At 40.3% G+C, this 18,646-nt stretch overlaps 2 protein-coding genes across 2 annotated transcripts in view; one reads left to right on the plus strand and one right to left on the minus strand.

Annotated features, from left to right (window-relative positions):
- Positions 1–5,220, minus strand: part of WDR83 (WD repeat domain 83) — an 11,583-nt gene extending 6,363 nt beyond the window's left edge. Inside the window, exons 1-4 of the mRNA XM_015815329.2 lie at positions 5,073–5,220; positions 2,925–3,168; positions 2,476–2,596; positions 1,798–1,903 (exon numbers count right to left, since the gene is read on the minus strand). Of these exons, the coding sequence (XP_015670815.1) occupies positions 1,798–1,903; positions 2,476–2,596; positions 2,925–3,027 (330 nt within the window). The 5' untranslated portion in view covers positions 3,028–3,168; positions 5,073–5,220. The remainder of the gene's footprint in view (positions 1–1,797; positions 1,904–2,475; positions 2,597–2,924; positions 3,169–5,072) is intronic.
- Positions 5,221–5,324: 104 nt separating this feature from the next.
- WDR83OS (WD repeat domain 83 opposite strand) lies at positions 5,325–15,815 on the plus strand. Its single transcript, XM_015815330.1, has 4 exons — positions 5,325–5,478; positions 9,407–9,512; positions 11,905–12,002; positions 15,582–15,815. Exons 1-4 carry the CDS (start codon positions 5,429–5,431, stop codon positions 15,646–15,648), a joined length of 321 nt encoding a protein of 106 aa, XP_015670816.1. The 5' UTR covers positions 5,325–5,428; the 3' UTR covers positions 15,649–15,815.
- The last annotated feature ends 2,831 nt before the right edge of the window (positions 15,816–18,646 follow it).

The raw sequence follows: 18,646 nt of genomic DNA on the forward strand, positions 1-18,646 counted from the left end.
TGTCTGGTTGACGGCACCCTGAGGAGGCCCTCTCTGTGGGAGCGTATCGGCCGGTGGGAGGTAATCTGTGGCAGAAGGCGGTCTCGGAGGTAACCAGGTCCAATGCCATGGTGCGCTTTAAAGATGATAATCAACACCTTGAAGTGCACTCGGAAGGCCACAGGCAGCCAGTGCAGCTCGCGCAGCAGCGGCGTTACATCACCGCCCGCGCGGCCGCATTCTGGACTAACTGGAGCCTCCGAGTGCTCCTCAAGGGAAGCCCCATGTAGAGAGCATTACAGATGCCTTGTTCACATCTATGTTCTTTGAAACACATCCTTTAAATGTTTGTACAGCCATAGTTCCATCCCTCACCACAGCTAGTCAAACCTCCTACATAATTTCATAACTATTAGGCATTATACTTTTCCTTAACTATTCTCTTCATCAGTACCATAGTTTTTTTTAATCACTCCTACTTATTGCCACCCACTATAATCCTTAGCCAGAGACCTCAGTATCAGGTGTGCATAGGTGTATTCATTGGGTTTACACAAGTATACTGAGCAGAAATTTAAATAATATTCCATTTAACTATGCTCATGAAAAGAACAATCAATAAGATGTCATAATAATATATCCAAGTTAGAATACTACAACACGCTAAATACTTCTGGAGGCACATGGTAAAGACATCTGTGTGCTTCATAGCAGATGTGCTACTGAACTCACAATTTCTTAGTTAGAATCTCAACAAACGTAAACCCAACCTCCCCTCAAAAAATGTTGAGTTCACTGAAGTTACTTGTGAAAAAAGTTCATGTTGATACTGAATCTTACCGACCATGCTGAGGCTTACACTTTACAGCATTGGCTCATTGTATCACAGCCCATATAAATGCATACTGATGCAGTTTATGGTATACGTCAGTGGTGGCAAACCTATGGCACGGGTGCCAGAGGTGGCACTCAGAGCCCTCTCTGTGGGCACGCGCGCCATCGCCCCAGTCCTAGGCCTTTAGCTGGGTTTTATAAAACCTTTTCGCTTTAGGCCTCCGCTGCCATGTGCAAAAAAAAAAAAAAGTTCAATCAGTCAATTTCAACTTCTCACGGAAAAAAAAAGGTCTTGCAAAGTTGGAATTGATTGACTGAACTTTTTAGTCCCACCCAGTCTGCCGTTACCACCGCAGCCATGCCCACCCAATTGGCCATGCCCACCCAATTGGCCACACCCAGCCAATGTGACACACCCACCCGGCACTCGACGATGCATAAGTGGGTTTTGGGTTGCAGTTTGGGCACTCAGTCTCTAAAAGGTTCACCATCACTGGTATACGTAATTGCTAAATAAGCAAATGATTGCATTTTATAAAGGTTCCTCTTTTTTGTAGTTTCTTTGGAAGAATATGTTGAAATGCAGAAACTATTGGGGCAGATATTCTAAGCAAATTCATTGAGACACAGAGCCTTTCTCATCCATTTCTTATGTACAAGACCAATAATTCATCATTCAGCAAATCAACTGGTGTCTTGTATTTTTTCATCTGAGAATTGCAAATCCCTGTTTCTATAATCTTGTTTTCTTTATCCATGTCTCCAGTAACATTTTTACTTATCCCAGACAATTCTGAATGTCATCCAACTTTTCTCTCCCATTATATTTTATAAGGGTTTCTGCCAACCAGAAAAAAACATCAGGGATTCTGAGGCTCTCAAAAGCAGAACATATAATTGTTATCTTCTCAGAGGAATTCATATTTCAAAAAGACATGAATCTTCTCACTTTCCAAGCACTCCAAAGGACAAAATACATCTTACCCCTGCATGGCCACGGAACTTGCGAATCACTTGGCCTGTGGCGACATCCCACAGCACAACTGTTTTGTCTGCTCCACATGAACAAAGTTGGCTGTTGTCAAATGACCTAAGGAAAACACAGATAAAGAAAGGGATACGAAAAGCAAGAGAAATAATTTTCCTTAGCATCTAAATCAAAAGTATTTTTCTTTTTAAGAGCTATATATGTTCTGAGTGCAGAACGTATATTGAGGTTCTCAATGTTTTTAATATAAGTTTTCAGTCAATTTAACAGCAAAAAAGGTTTGACAAGATTTTAAAATATGAACATGAGTAGAATTTCCTGGACAATTACTGTATCATTCTTTTTTTCCTTACCCAAACTTCACAGAAACACACTTTTTACCTATGAATAATATTATAATTTAAATTCTTTAATTTCATAGTAATTGTTTTCATATAAACTATTTTTATTAATTTACATTATGGAGTAATTATTGTCAAGATTATTTTTAGTTTATTTTTTATTTCATTATGGAATTTTACACGCTATTTGTATTTTCCAAAATAATATCTTTTGCAAAATCTGTTCCCCATCATCTAATCCAGTTATTTTAAACTTTCGTAAAGTATTTCAGTATTTCAAAATAGCTTTTTTTTTTTTTTTAATAAAGTGGATCCACCTCCCCTAATTCCTACCCTGCAGCATCTAGGACTTCATAGCCATGGCCACAATATGTCTTGAGGAGAGTCCTTTTGTGTGGGTTCCAAAGCTTGAGTGATTTGTCACTGCCACAGGTGAGACAGTAATTTCCATCCACTGAGAAAAAGAAAAGTCTCATTTAATGTTATCTAGCTAAGCAAATTCCAGGGAATCCCTGGAAGACGGTCTGTTTCATTTCTCTTAGAATGATGCAAATTCCACTATTCATTTTGCAATTTCAAACGTATTGTCCCAACAAGCAAGACACATCTCTCACTAGCTATCTTTTAATAATCATTACAACTGTTTCCTTGATCTGTTCACAACTTACTAAAAGCTTACATTTATACACCATTAATTTTACATATATTTGCTTCCGAGATTTCCCTAGTTCTAATAACTGAAACCCGCTGTTCCTATTTTATGGAATCCAAAATACACTCACCATTGAATCTCACTGCTCTTATAGCTCCTTGTTTACATTCTAGTGTAGCAAGCAATTTTTGGGGAAGCTCAGGTTTCTTGGGTTTGGGTTCTGGAAAGGCCATAACATAGATGTATCTTGATTGCTAAAAAAAATCCCACATGCATAATACTGAACATCCACAGCAAAATCTCTAGAAACAGGCAGGCTGATGCATTAGGACTATGTTGCTTCTGGGTACTTGTTGCCTCTTGAATTGCATTACCTTATTGCAAAATAAAATACACAAAGAAAACATTTGTCAGTTGCAATCTCTGTTTGAGCAACCAATTTTGTTTCAAAAATAACATATCAAAATAGATTATTTCAGTCAATGGCTACTTAGTAAACCAAGTCAAACATATACTCTACATTTGCTATGCTGAAGCAACATCTTCCTATTGTATGTAAAACATCTATTTGGGAAACTGCTGCATAACAACATGCCAGTCTCCTTGAGAAGCCTGTCTGCATCTTCTGATTTCACACCACTTGTTATCTTTACAAGTCTGTTTTGCTTAAGCCTAGGTCACTTTAAACTTTCAGAAAGGTCTGTTGAGCATGCTCTTCCTTCAAAACCTTTCAGCTTTACTTCTTTAGGCATTATAACACTTAATTGTTCTTTATGGTGCCTTTCTTACACAGCAGCTATACAAGTAGTCCTTGACTTACGACCATAATGGAATCCACAATTTATGTTAAATGAGTTTTGCCCCATTTTACGACTTTTCTTCCCACAGTTGTTAAGTGAATAATTGCAGTTGTTAAATTAATAACAATCTGGCTTCCCCATTGACTTTGCTTGTCAGAAGGCTGCAACAGGTGATCTGGGGACACTGCAACTGTCATAAATATGAACCATTTGCCAAGCATCCAACTCTTGGTCACATGACCATGAGTATGCTGCAACAGTCGTAAGTGTGAAAAATGGTCATAAGTCACTTTCAGTGACATTATAATTTCGTATGGTCACTAAATGAACTGTTGTAAATAAAGAACTACCCGTATTGGAATAGGGGAGGTAAGGACTGAAACCATTTTTATTAAGACCAATTGAAGATTCACAAAAGCACCAGCTTTTTAATATCCAAAAAGTCTCAGGCAAAAGGACCCAAAATTCAGGATAAAGCAGGGAGGGGAAGAAACATTGAGGTTGATCTTTGACTAGGCTGGGCTACAAACAACCGGTGGCAGCAATGGTGCTAACCCAGTGGTTCTCAACCTGTGGGTCGGGACCCCATTTGGGGTCGATCGACCATTTCACGGGGGTGCGGTTCGTTCCGACAGGCGGTAAAAAAAACAGGCGGTAAAAAAAGGGGAAAAGGCCGCCCACGGAATGGAGGGAACCCGACCCGGTCGACCACCAGCCGGACGAGGCAGAGACGGCGAACGGTCGATGCGGACGGCCGGCGCAGGGGGCGGAACCACGCATGCGCGGCACTCCCGGGCAGGGAAAGTCCTCGACTTACAACCGGTTGGGTAGTCCTCGACTTACGACCGGTTTAGTCCTCGACTTACGACCGGTTTAGTCCTCGACTTACGACCGGTTGGGGTCGTGGCATTAAAAAGGTTGAGAACCACTGTGCTAACCAAATCTCTTTTTGCTTCGATTAAATGATGGTCGCAGCTCAGATCTGCAACTCTCGTTTGGTCTGTAGCAAACGATGCTACTCGATGGAGAGTCTCCGGATAGTCAAAATGGAATTTTACCGGACAGAGGATGGAGGGGGGCGGGGGGGCGGGGAGGCTGTACCAGGGATCCTTTCAAAGCTCGAATGTTGTACGTGGATATAGGGTTGCCAGGTCTGCTTCCAAAAAATAGCGGACAAGTGGGGGGGGTTAAGTAGTAAAAAAAGTAGACTGTACAGCTTTAGATTACGTACCATTTCATCATAAAGCTTTTGAATAAAAAAAATGTCCACTATTTTGTGAAAAAAAATAGTGAACATAATGTGAAAAAAGTGGACTGTCCACTCAAATAGTGGACACCTGGCAACCCTACGTGGATAAGAAGCCAGTTATTGAAATTAAAGCTCTTTCCTACACGCCCGCCGCCTCCTCCAATCATGGAACTATTCATGTGGGAAAATCGTTCACATTTCTTAGTAACCTCTTGCACCTTCTACTTACGAAATAGCAAGAAGGAAGATTATAGGGAAATACAGGCGTCGACTCGTCAATTTACTCCTCCGATCTAGTTTCATTAGTTCCACCCCCTCTCGGCATAATTTCTTCAAGCGAGAAAGGAAGGGCTACAACATTCTTCCGCCGCCGCCTCCTCCTCCTCCTCCTCGGCCAGAAATTTTAGTTTCAAGGCCTTTCGAGTCAAGGGAAGCGTGGACTCATAGGTCGGAACAACAGCGCCTAAACTCGAGGGTGTTACACTCTTAATCATCCCCCCTGCGGCACTGAAAGGAAGCGGAAGTCGCTGCGGCCTCGAAGGAGGTCGTTGTCAGTACAGCACTGTAGCCCCGCGGCCCAGTGGGATGGCTAGCAACAGTATGGCAGATCCGCGGCGTCCCAACCGCGTTCTCAGGTCAGGCAGCAGTGTGGGGATTGGGAGTCGGCATGGTAACGTCACGACTTGGGTCCGGAGTTGCTGTAGCACGGAAGGAGATGGAACGGACAAGTCACGAATGATGGCACGTGACTTGCCTGGGGTCGCTATAGCAACATTGGAGTCAAGTCGCGAGGGGAGGGGGCGGTCTGGCTGCTGTCGTTAGCGAGGGGAAAAAAATCACATAGGGGGAAAAAATGCCATGGTTAGAAAAGGGAGACAAATATTGCGGAAGGGCAGATAGTTTCAAACGGTCAAAGTAGGCCCTGATTCTACGGCAGTGTTTCTCAACCTTGACCATTTTAAGGCATGTGGACTTCAACTCCCAGAATTCCACAGCCAGCAATGCTGGCTGTGGAATTCTGGGAGTTGAAGTCCACATGCCTTAAAATGGTCAAGGTTGAGAAACACTGTTCTACGGCAATAATACCCGTGAGTAATTTGGTGAGAGCAAGAGGTTATTTACACATATTTGTTTGATTTTGAAAGGTCAGGGAGACGTTGGCCTTGCTAGTTATGGGTGTGTCTGCAAAGAGCTGATATTCTAGTTTTTTTTAAAAAAAATAAAGAATAAGTAGTCAGGATAAAAACAAAAGCTTACAAAATGTCACGAATAGCCTTCCCCGGTAGTTTCATGGGTACTGTTCAAAAGTTACAGTGATGTTGTAATTTGCATAATCATATTTAACACAGTGCTTATAATCCACAACTCTATGCCAATGAAAGACTGAAACTTTTCCTGAAAAATGGAATGCTTTGAAGTGTGAAAGTGTTATTTACTTTCAAGAACTAAATTGATATGCCCTGTGGTAGCAGCTAACTTAAAACTCCCAGTTCCAATACAAAATACACAACTATGAAATGACAACAAAAGAGCTAGAGGTTTCTTTTTTTCTTTGTAGCCCAGTTCCTTTAACTCTAGCCTAACTATTTTTAGTAGTAGTACTAATTGGTGAATATATAGAAATGCCCAGGGATAGTTAATATTACAACTTCAAAGAGAGGATAAATTGATACCTGAATAAAGCCTGAGGAAAACATAACATACTTCCGATATGGCTAATTTCAGACTAAAGCTTCAGTTCAGAGAAAAATGTATTGGTGTATTGAAATAAGATAGGCATGGCTCAAGTCCTTTTATTTTAAGAGTGCATTATTAAAATATGAGTAACTATGGTTGAGGTCTTACTATGTTACTTGAATGTACATGAGCAAAGAGGCATTATACCTTACATAAAGCTTTGGATGTATTTTTTCTGCATTATAGAATACATGTAGTAAAGTTTAATAAAAACAAACAGTATTATGGCTTCAGTTTAGGAAGTAAATTGGAGAACAAAATGAAGAAATACAGTGGAGTGGTGGTTGCTTGCATTTGAATTTCTAAAGTAAAACTATTGAACTGTCAAATACATTTTCATGATTACACTTAAAAACCATTATAAATGCATATTAAGAAGGATATGAAAGAAGGTGGGGCAGGGTCAATTTAATCCCATTTTCTGCTCATTGCAGAGCTTGAGATTCTCAATGGGAATGTAGCAATTGGTGTTATAATTACAAAGCACTCCTAATGTTCAAGTGAAATTTAGCCTCATGACTTCAACTATCAGATCTGATCCTGATAATAATTTTTGTTTTATCTGCAATTCAGTGCTAAGATAGTGTACTAATGTACATGATTTGTTTTATTTTTGCCAATTTAAAGAAGTCTGATAATAGTCGATTTTTTCCCCCGTAGTTCTTGGTATTTTTTTGATCTCAATATTTAAGAAATAGCTAAGAGCAGATGGTGGTAACTAAACAATAATGCCAAGTGGAGCAGTAGAAACAAACCCACATTTAAATCTTGTTAAACTATGTAGTTAAATTAGGCTACTACAAATCAGATTATCTGTACAATCCTATGTGTGATAACTTATGAGTATACCAATTGAGTTTAGAAGGTTTTATACCCAAGTAAGTGTGCAGCAAGTTGCAAATTTTTACTAGATTTGCAATCTCTCTGCACTGATGTTTTATGATTAAGGAATAATTTATACTGCTGCTTACTCTTTTCTGTTGAGCAAACTTTTGAACCATCCGTGGGATGTCCAGGGCATACAACAAACTAAATAGGCCAGCATAGTAAGAAGAAAGAATAGACATGCATTTTTTGCATATGTTTTTTTCTCTTCACTTTAGATTACTTTATGTATGGGAGGGGGAAGAAAAGAGCCCTACATCTTTTGCATGGTTTTTACTTAAGGAAGCCCCTTTGATCAGGGAATCCAATAAAAAGAGATAATTAAATAAGTAATCAGACAACCGCAGGGATGCTGCAAGAGCTGGAACTTCAAGCACTGAAGTTCCAGCTCTTGCAGCATCCCTGCGGTTGTCTGATTACGATCTAGGAGCTTGGGTGCCCAGCTCACAATTATGACATCACAGCAAGGCACATCATGTGATTGCCATTTGCGGCCTTTCATGCCAGTTTTGCACAAACAAAGTCAATGGGAAAACTGGCAGGGAAGGTTGCAAGTCACTCCAGAAGGTCATTTTTTTTTCCAGAGGAGCTCATTACGGAGTATAAGACCCCAGAGATCTCATACTCTATAGCAGGGGTGTCAAACTGCCGGCCCTTGGCCTGGATGCGTCATGGCGAAACCACACCCACCCCATTGCCGGCAATGGAAAAAAAGTCACAATACGTTGCGACACATCATGTAACATTGCTAGTTTGACACCCATGTTCTATAGTAATCCCCCCCCACCTGCACTCTGTAGCTCATGGCTGTCTGCAGCGCCTTTGCTGGCCCTCCTCAGCCTCTGAGGCCCACAGTGACCCGCCTGTGCTTGCTAGTGCCCACAGTGTCCCCGTGGCACCTGCACAATTCCTCCTGTGCTCCTTACTTGGGACTCTTATCTCTTCTCACTCCAGGGGTTACAACAGAAACCAGAAACTACCAGGATTGTCATCATTAAACAATGCAATCTGGTGATGTCATGTTTTACATCCACAACACTTAGTGAAGGTAATTGGGGGCCTAATTGCTGTCTTAATCCAAGTGCTACCTGTGTGAGCTTTACATATCGAACGGTTAACCAATGATTCGTAACATAGTTTTTATTATATTATTTAATATGCCAGATGACACTTTAGCAGCCAGAACTGGGACCAGCAAGTCTATCATTAAGGGAAGTGGTCACTAAGTGAAACTGCAACTGTGTTTATGTTCTTGCTCCAGCTTTCCTTTAGTTACAGACCTGTGAGGCTCATAAATGTGAGGATTAGTTGTACAGTTACGGTACTTTTTCATCACTGTCGTAACTATGATGGTCACCAGCCAAGGCAATCGCTAAATGAGAACTTCTTTTTCTTTTTTCCTTCCATTCAATCATGTTTAGTTCTCAGCAACTGCCTGGAAAACTTCCTGCAGTTTTCTTGGCAAGGATTTTCAGGAGTGGTTTGCCATTGCCTCCTTCTTTGAGTTAAGAAAAATGTCTAGCCCAAGGTCACCCAGCTGGCTTTATGCCTAAGGCAGGACCAGAACTCATGGTTTCTAGCCTGATACTTTAATTAGTACATCCAACTGGCTGTCAAACAAAAGCTACCTGCATACAAATTTTATAGATCTTAACTTACAGAGCTTAATTCATAATCCTATTTTTCTTTCTTGTCCATATTAAAACAAGACTCTTCTCCTATTGTTTGGTCTTTATTATTATTATTCATTAAAATTTAGAGAGCTTTCTGCAGTGTGCTGAAGTATAGCTTGGGGAGAAAATACTGAACATTGATGCCATTCCTTTTTTCAAGCTGTTGACTTTGAACTTGTATGAAAATTTTATTTTTTGCAGGGAAAGTAGAGTTTACGTTTTGCTCATCAGTTCAAAATTGTAGCTAGAAATGAATTTTTATTTGCAGATACAAGCCTCCAACTACAGAAAACAACCCTACTTTGGAAGATCCTACACCAGATTATATGAATTTGCTAGGAATGATTTTCAGCATGTGTGGCTTAATGCTAAAAGTGAGTATTAGAATACCCAGGTTTTGACTGAAAGACATAAAGAACACTAACTGAACAAATCAAATAAATGTTTTACTACTTACATATTATGATACAACTATTGAATTGCTATTGGATAGTATAGCCCTAGCATTTTGCAATAAGATCTGGATTATTCTTTATAACTCCAGTTTTCTTTCTTTCTAGGGTTGAACTGAATTTACTACACAGTATTTCTCAGAAATTTTTCTGCCAACCTTCAGAGGCTGACTAGTTACTATTTAACTTTCAGCAATAAATTAATAGTTTAATGTTTTAATTCATATTAATTTGGAGTTTATTTTTAATAGTTTTAGTTAATTTACATAGGCTGCTGAACATGTATTAGTGCAGGGCTTTTCAACCAGTGGTACGGGTACCACCTGTGGTACGTTGGCGCCTGGCAGGTGGTACACGACCATCCTAGAAAAGTGGTAGCAGGGGAGGGGAATGAGCTGAACCGATGGCAACACCGCACAAGCCTGAGCTGGAGCTGCAGGGCTGTCAGGGCTCAGTGGAAGCGCCAGGATCAACGCTTCTTCAGGGCTGTCAGGGCTTAGTGGAAGTGCCAGGATCAGCACCAGGCTCCAGCTGGAGCTCGGCACTGATCCTGATGCTTCTGCTGAGCCCAGAAGAAGCGCCGATCAGCTGGAATGTTGCAGCATCTCCAGAGTCTTGTGATTTACATTCAGATGCTTGGCAACTGATTCACATCTATGACGGTCACAGTGTTCCAGGGTCATATGAAGTGACCAAAACCTGCTGCAACCATCCAGCAGACGGGGGGAATATAAACCAAACACCCCCCCCAATCCCACCTCTACTGCCAATCCCCAACAGAAATGCTCACAACAATGAAAACCTCGGACAGGAGGAAGAGCGCCGCCGGGTGGGCAGGCAGGTGTCTTGCTTGGCTGTGGCTTGGGGGGCACTTTTTTCAGTGCCATTGTAACTTTGAACAGTCACTAAGCGAACTGTTGTAAGTCGAGGACTACCTGTACTTCATCACTTTTTTCCCTTTTTTTTTTTTGGTCATCAAGTTTTTGACACCTTGCTAGGCGACTGGTGGTACTCGGATGTTGCCATATCCTAAAAGTGGTACAATGGGTGAAAAGGTTGAAAAGCCCTGTATTAGTGTACATTATTCCAGAAGAAATCAAAACTGACTTTAAAAGTTGTATAAGCATTGTGGAGCATTATAGATGATAGAATGGTTAAAATGAAATTCCTTTCATTAGCAGAACGCTTTACTATATATCCATGCTGCAGGGAATACATAATGGTATATCCTGTGCAAGGGCTGTTTTCACTAATTTCAGTTTGATTCTGCCTAAGGGATCTGAATTGTGTCTAGAGGATAACATGTCTTCTGAGTAAAAGTGATAACAATACCCATTACTGGTAATAGTACCATCATATGTAAATGTTTTTGAAAATATATATCAACTACTTTACAACAACTCATTCAGATCTCAATTCTAGATTAAAATAAGAGTTTAATTATATCAGATCACTTCTTAGCATTAAGAGACAGATACATTAATAGTAATTCAACTGTATGCTCTGAATGGATGGCCTATATGAAATAGCAAATACGGTTATGTAACTTAGAAGCCATCAACAGGTTAGTATATATAGAAGTTCAGTTTAATTATGAGATAAATTTAAGCCTTACTCAGTGGCATTTATTTCTTCCTCAGTCATCAGCATCTTTCTTTTTACAGATGGCCAAGGCATTATTCACATAACAATAGTCCACACATGTAATATCAAATCTTTTAACTGCTGCTGAAATAATCTAAGAGAGAGAAAAAGAGCTTTGCACGAGTTTGTATTTGATAGTGACAACATACAAAGTTTATGAAAAATCCAGAAAACCCTACACTGTAATAACGATGTATTGAAAGCTGTATGGTACTTTTCACAAATAATAAAATCTCTATCTCAATATGTTAACAAAATGTTGATGTTTTTTCTAGTCTTCCTTATACATTCTGCACTACTAGGTAATTCTCAACATATACATTTTTCTTGTTAAGATTATTACCAGTAAAACATACAACTTCATATGTCATATCTCTTGAAATTAGAATTTTCAGTTCATATTTCTCATTGATAATGGCATTTAATTCAATGGAACCAACTGAAAAAGTCTGAATTCATTAATATGGCTTTATTTTTGTCATATGTATTTTATAAGTAACTACCATGATTTTGCTTTAGCAATATTTATTAGTTTTTAAAACTGAAGACTGTTCCTGAACTCACAGGAAAAACAAAGTGGAATATTTATAATATTGTTAAACTAGAATAACTCTGATGTATCTTTGTGACCCCATAAGGTTCTCATCATATTTTTCTATGGTGTTTGCAGTTAAAGTGGTGTGCTTGGATTGCTGTCTACTGCTCATTTATCAGTTTTGCCAACTCTAGGAGTTCAGAAGACACCAAACAGATGATGAGCAGTTTCATGTAAGCCATGTTTTTACTTCTTTCAGACTTATATTATGTCTGATTTCCCATGGTATTAATTTCTGAATACATAGGTCTTGCTTTAGAAATGTTTTTTCAGGAATGCTAATTACAAAGTTCTCAAAATTACAAATATGATTCTTGTTTTTGATTTCCATCTGATAGTGCAGTGGTGGCAAACCTATGACACACGTGCCAGAGGCGGCACTCAGAGTCCTCTCTGTGGGCACGCGCACCATGCCCCAGAGATGGCAACCATCCCTCTTCAACCAGCCGCCCGCTAACTCACTGAGGTCCCACTTGGTCGGATGCACCCCAGCACAGTGGTTTCCCTCCCCCCGTCCCATCCCTCCTGGCCTCGCATGCTCTACTTTTCCCGGGCACGACCCACTGCATCTCCTCCTCAGCTGTCAGCCGGCCGTCCAGCTCAGAGGCGGCTTCTCTAAACTGCTGGTGGCGGGCTGCAGAGCCCCAGGGTGCGCTGGTCAAGGGGCCGGCAGACTGTGGCTGCTGACGGACACTGTCAGCCCCCATGAGCTTGCTGGCCTCTTGTGTGCGGGGGCCGATGGTGTCAGGCAGCAGCCGCCCCGGCCCCTGCCTCGCCTTGCCCTGCGACAATGGCACTCCCGCCCTGCCTTGCCTTGCCTCGCCTCATCCCACAGGATGAGCCTCCTGCCCACCGCCCCACCTGCCAGAGACCCCCTGGATCTCCCCCAACCCTGCCCAGCCCCCACAGGCATCCCTCCCCACGAGCAGCATCGAGGTGACCACACCCACCTTGGCCACACCCACCCAGTCTGCCGTGACCACCACAGCCATGCCCACCCATTGAGCCATGCCCACCTGGCACCCGGCAATAAATAAGTGGGTTTTGGGTTGCAGTTTGGGCACTCGGTCTCTAAAAGGTTCGCCATCACTGTGATAGTGACTAATTTTATAATACGTCCGTACAAATTAAAAGCTGTTTCACCTCTGATCAAAGTGAAGCCCTGATGCTTCATGGTAGATTGATAATTGAAGCTGCTTTCTCTTCCTTATGTTGGCCTTTCTGCTGAGTTTATGTTCTTTGAAGAACAGTGGGGTATATGACCACTGACAAGAAAAATTGCCAAATAGTGGAATCAGCTTTTATGGTAAACATTTATTAGTTTCTGTTGCCTGAGCATCTCCATTTTGCCTCTTTTCTTCTTTTATTTTATTTATTTATTTATTTATTAATTACATTTATATCCCGCCCTTCTCCTTGCGGACTCAGGGCGGCTGACAATTGGATAAAATACTAACATATTATACACCTAATTAAAATTTGATTAAAAAGAAATATTTAAATATGTCAGATTAAAAGTAATTAAAACCCCTTTAAAATCCCTTAGGCCAGTCCCGCTAGCTGGAANGCAACTGGCGAATCAGGCGAACCTGATAAAACGCTCCCCTGGTCACGGCCGACAACTGGTCATCCAATGTCAGCCGCGAATCCAGGAGAACACCCAAGTTGCGGACCCGATCCGAGGGGGCCAAAGTTTCGCCCCCTATAGTCAGCGATGGAATCAGCTGACTATGCCGAGGCGCTGGTAGCCACAGCCACTCGGTCTTAATATGTAATCCAGACAAATCTGCCTTATTGGCCATCTTTTCAAAGGATCCTTTCATTGTAATTGAGATAGATGTTATATTTATGGAATAGATGTTACTTTAAGAAACACACTATTGAAAGGGAGCAGCAAGTTTTACCTCACTGTAAAAAAAAGGTCTCTAGAAAAATGGATCTGGAGTTCATCAATGGAGAGACAGCAATAATAGCAGATTCCTTTGCTTGACTGCAGACATTTTTATTCTTCATGTGGAGAACAATAGGCCTTAGATTAAAAATCACCACAAACTGCAGGACACCTCAGTGATCTGATCTCCCAACATTTTCATGTTTACATCTATAGCGAGGAAATGCCTGAAAATATCAGTGCCTTTGAAAATTAGATAACTTGGGAGAGTCAGCTTGCTTATGGAATTTAAACTTTTTGTGAAGCCTTAACAGAACTGCTTTTTATTTTTTCCCTGCTTAATAAGTTCTGATTTCATCCTTATTTAGTTTCGTTCAATCTTTTTTCTTCTTTTCCCCTTACAATGCAACTACCACCTACTTGTATTTCCATGTTTCTTTTTTTTGTTGCTATTATTGAAAAAATGTTTGTATTCCTATTTTTGTATTCAGAAGTTTCTTGTATAAGAATGGTATGTTTAGACAACAGAATATAAACTGACAACAAACAACACTCCTTACTAGCACTGATGATGTTACCTAGTTAGGGTAATAAAACATCTGCAAGAAAATAAGCAAGCTCAGAGAGCACCAAGGACCCCTCAATAGTATATTTATGTATATGTAGATAGGAATCAATTATTATTTATTTATTTGTTTCCATTTATACCCCGCCCTTCTCCCGAGGGACTGGCAATTTTAATCAATACTTAGTGTATTCTTGTTGTTTTCTTCTTTTATGGATTTTATACATGTTTCTACATAATACACAAGTTAACTCATGCACAAATTTATTGAGAGAAGTAAATCTCTAGGACTGATTGGCAGCCTTGGGATTTACAAGAATATGAAGTTGGGCAGTACATGGGATTTTTATTTATGGAGCTTTTTCCTCTCTTTACTCTTCCTTTTTTGAGGAAGGAGTGGGATTACCTTGAATTGAAGATCACTCATAAAAGTTCCTGGAGGAAAGAGAGCATAGAAACATACATCAGCATATTACAATGCAACCCTGATGTCAGAATTACAAGGGGCAGGTATTGCCTCACGTCGCCGCAGTCATCTTATTTTCATTATGCCTATATGGGATCATCTTCCTTTCTAATAAATATGGTGTTTATCTCATACTGTGTTTTTATATTGTGGAAGCAACTCTCTGTTACAGTTTTCGAACCCTGTGGGCACTGACAGTGGATGTGGAAATACTAGATTTTTGCATTTTTTAAAGATTTAGCCTAGAAGTAATGATTCTCCCTTTTTCTATTTGTGTCAACAGGTTAAGTAATAAACTAGCATTCTCCTTTTCTAGTTTGTCTTCTTGCTCATTGATCTTCTCTTTTTCAGACTCTTCTGTTCCTTTTAGGATTATAATGCTTACATCTCACAAGAAAGTATTTGTAGATTTGTGTTCTTTTCTCACAAAAACTCTTATTTTCTTGATTAAATTCTAAAGTTTCAATTCTCCTCCCCCCCCCCAAAAAAAAAGATCATTCGGTAACTTTCAGTAAAGGCTAGTGATTCTAAATTTAATCACTTCTTGTTAATTTGGAAAGATATTTGTTTTGTGAGCTACTACTATTGGGCAGATAGTTGAGGCTTCAAGGGCAAGAAGTGATTTAGTTTCTCAGTTGCTAATTATTGCTGAGGAAAACACTTGCACGAAATAAATGTGGACTGATGTCAAATACATATTCCTGAACATATATAGATATTTTTAATTTGACTACCTATTTTGGAAAGTTGGAATAACTGTAATTTGATATTATTGTGAATAAAATGTTAGGGATTCTACATTAATTCTGTCACTACTCTCTTTTTTCCAGGTTGTCTATTTCTGCTGTAGTGATGTCCTATCTTCAAAATCCTCAGCCCATGTCTCCTCCTTGGTGAAAAGATAACACTTTTCTTTAAAATTCACCTTCCCAAATAGATGGGTTATCCTGTTCAGAGTGGAACATTTTCTTATACAGCATACATTTAATTGTACAGGTATACCATTGCAACATATTGGGAATATTTACTTTGCTATATCAATAAAGTAATTATTGTTAAATATGCATTGGCTACTTTGCCAATTTTTCTTAACATGTTAAGAATGCATTTTATTTTATTGCCAGTACAACTCTGAGCCAAGCCAATATAAACAAAGAATTCTCAGTATATTTCCTGAACTATTAGGAGGGTCTGCCCCGTAGAAAAAAGAATCAGTGTGGTCCAGAAATACGTTTATCATCAATAAATATATTTTAAAAATTGGTACTTGAAGCTAATTAGCATACAACAGAAATAATGTCTTGTGAAATATAAAGCTTTGTGTATCTATAGAAGTAGCCAGCTTTCCACATAGCTTTTAATCAAAATAGCTTTTGTGGAGGTATGTTACTAGTTTTTTTAATTTCTAGCACAATTATCTGTGAGGTATGTGAGACAAGGATCTTTCCAAGTACAATTTTAAAAAGGTACCCTCAGTTATATTAAGAATTGGATGAATCCAGAGAGAATCGTATCCATTCGCTATGCAGTACAACTACTTTTTTGTACGGACATCTAATCTTTGTACTATAGTTTGACAGCATTCTCCTCATTGGTATGCTTTGTATAAAAGGGTTCAAATTTGTATTAGAAAACAGACATAGAATGGAAAGACCAAAACACTCTTAATTTCTGAAAAATTAATTAGCAGCACTTTTACTCGTGGACTCAAGAGTATATTTAATCTTTCTTTACTCAAAACAAGAATGAACAATTAATAAGTGAAAGAGTGAAGGCTTTAGGCCTTTTGGTTGCTTCAAAGCAGTGTTCTTTGGCTAACTTCCAAAGACTGGATTGCATGTGGTGATTCATAAGTGCCCCCATCTCTCTCTTTCCCCTTCCCACTCCATGCCTGCAGCTTTCCTACTTCCAGACAATGCTAAACAGCCTGAGGGAGATGGCACAGCTGGGATACTGAGGAAAAGGGTACATATCAGGATGGGGAGTACGTGGTCTGACATCCAGTAGGAAGGAAGCCTGACCTGAATTTGTGGTGAATGGGAAGGACTATCTGTTATTTATTGGTGTATCCTATCTGTCGATAACAGATCATAGAGAACAAAATTAGATTATTTTGAGCACATCTGCAACAAAGTTTCTGAGAATTTAAGTTCGGCTAGATACTGTGTGCTTTCTTCTTTCTTAAGGATTTCTATTCAAATCCATTTTAATATGGATTCATTCTGGAATGCTAACCGACTGCAGCCAGTCACTGCATTGTCACAAATGCAAATTGCCTCTGCGGCTTGGGGAATACAGCATTTCCTCCTTTCAGACTGCTAAAAGTGTCTCGGGCAGAAGAAAAGGAGGCAAAATCTTTAGAGCTCCATTATGCTCACAGTTCTCAAGGACAACAGAGCATTTTTTTTTCAGCTTTGTGAGGCTGGATTATGGGTGGGGCGGTGATAATTCTCACAGCATGCTTTGTGTTGACAGAGCTAGGAATTGGCATTTCGTTCGAAAGTAAAGCTGTGTGGTACATTGTTTTTCTTTCTGTACTGCCAGAGGCCACCTACAGTCTTGTCCTAAATTGCTCTCATGCAGTGTAATGTTTTGAATGGGCTAATGAAGGAAAAAAAGAAAAAAAAACTATGTTATGGGGCAAGATGATTTGCAATGAATGTGTGGATGGCGGGGGGGGGGAGGGGGAGAGAGCAAAGAGAAACGTTGTCCCTGCCTGAACACTCACCCATCTGTTTTCTATAAATTTATTTCCTTTCTGGCCCACGGATAATCCTGTGCCTTTAAGAGACAAGGGCCCACCCACCCCTTCTTCCCATCCCCAATCTATTCTGGCTTGCTGCTGTTTTCATTTCCGCTTTCCTGTTCCGCATCTGGTGCCAGGAAATTCCCCACTTCCGCACTTGCTGGCCAGGAGACGGGGGTGGATTGGAGGCTGCCGGCCGCGTAGTCAGTGTGGAATGCAGCCGGAGGGGGTACCAACATCTCCTTTTAATCACTCACCACCCAGACAGCTTAATGGAGCCGAGTTGGAGCGCATTCATCCACCCTGACATATATTTCCTCAGCTTCTTAGCTAAGTTTGTGGATCAGGTGGCTGAACAGCTAAATGTAGGCATCGTTTAATTGTGTCGATGCGGAAGGAGCCAGAAAAAAGCTCTTCAGCCTTTGCACATACATATCTGTGTTTGCTTAAACCCCAGCTCCTGTTCATACATCACACTGGGAGGCTAATCTGTAGCTCAGCAACAAAGGCGCTGCTATGGCACACAAACATTGCACCAAAGCAGCTGAGGGCTAAGTTTAAATGACATGGCAAATTGTTGTCATATTCAAGAATTTAAATCAAGCTGAAGTGTTGGGATTTTTAACTCTGCGTGGTAACTTTCCCTTTTATGATTTAATCTCACATGTTTGGTTGGTAAAGGAAGAATCCACATTTGCATTGGTTGACGCCATTTTGGGCTAAAATCTTGACATTAAAACTACAGATAGTGGTCTTTCTTAGAGGGGCTGAATGGGCTACGAGGTTCTTCTGCCCAGTCCTTGTTGAAAGAAAGCCTCAAGAATGGCCCTGAAATAAAGCGGGGGCAGGTAGTTAATATACTGTATAGCATTACTAAGGATTACTTTTCTATTATTTGATCTTAGGGAGAGAACTGGGTCTAACATACGTGATTCAAGGAAGCAGAGAAATTTCTGGCCCCCACTATAGATGAATCCCTTCCCTTCCGCTTCCCTTTCCTCTTCCTCTTCCACTCCCTCAAATAGAGCAGTGCATCCTGTTTGATAACTGCAGTCTGAACTTTAGTACAGATGGTAGATCTTTGCCCAGCAGGACTTGCTCAACAAAGTTATGTTCTCATCTAAAGCACCACAATTTAGAGGTGGATTA

Source organism: Protobothrops mucrosquamatus, unplaced genomic scaffold, assembly GCF_001527695.2.
Source record: "Protobothrops mucrosquamatus isolate PMUCROS unplaced genomic scaffold, P.Mucros_1.0 scaffold336, whole genome shotgun sequence".
NCBI lineage: Eukaryota > Metazoa > Chordata > Lepidosauria > Squamata > Viperidae > Protobothrops > Protobothrops mucrosquamatus.

Coding starts and splice junctions, on each gene's coding strand:
- WDR83OS (XM_015815330.1), top strand. CDS start 5,429: ATGGCTAGCAACAGTATGGCAGATCCGCGGCGTCCCAACCGCGTTCTC. Junction 9,513..11,904: donor TGTGTGGCTTAATGCTAAAA/GTGAGTATTAGA, acceptor TGGTGTTTGCAG/TTAAAGTGGTGTGCTTGGAT. Junction 12,003..15,581: donor CAGATGATGAGCAGTTTCAT/GTAAGCCATGTT, acceptor TCTTTTTTCCAG/GTTGTCTATTTCTGCTGTAG.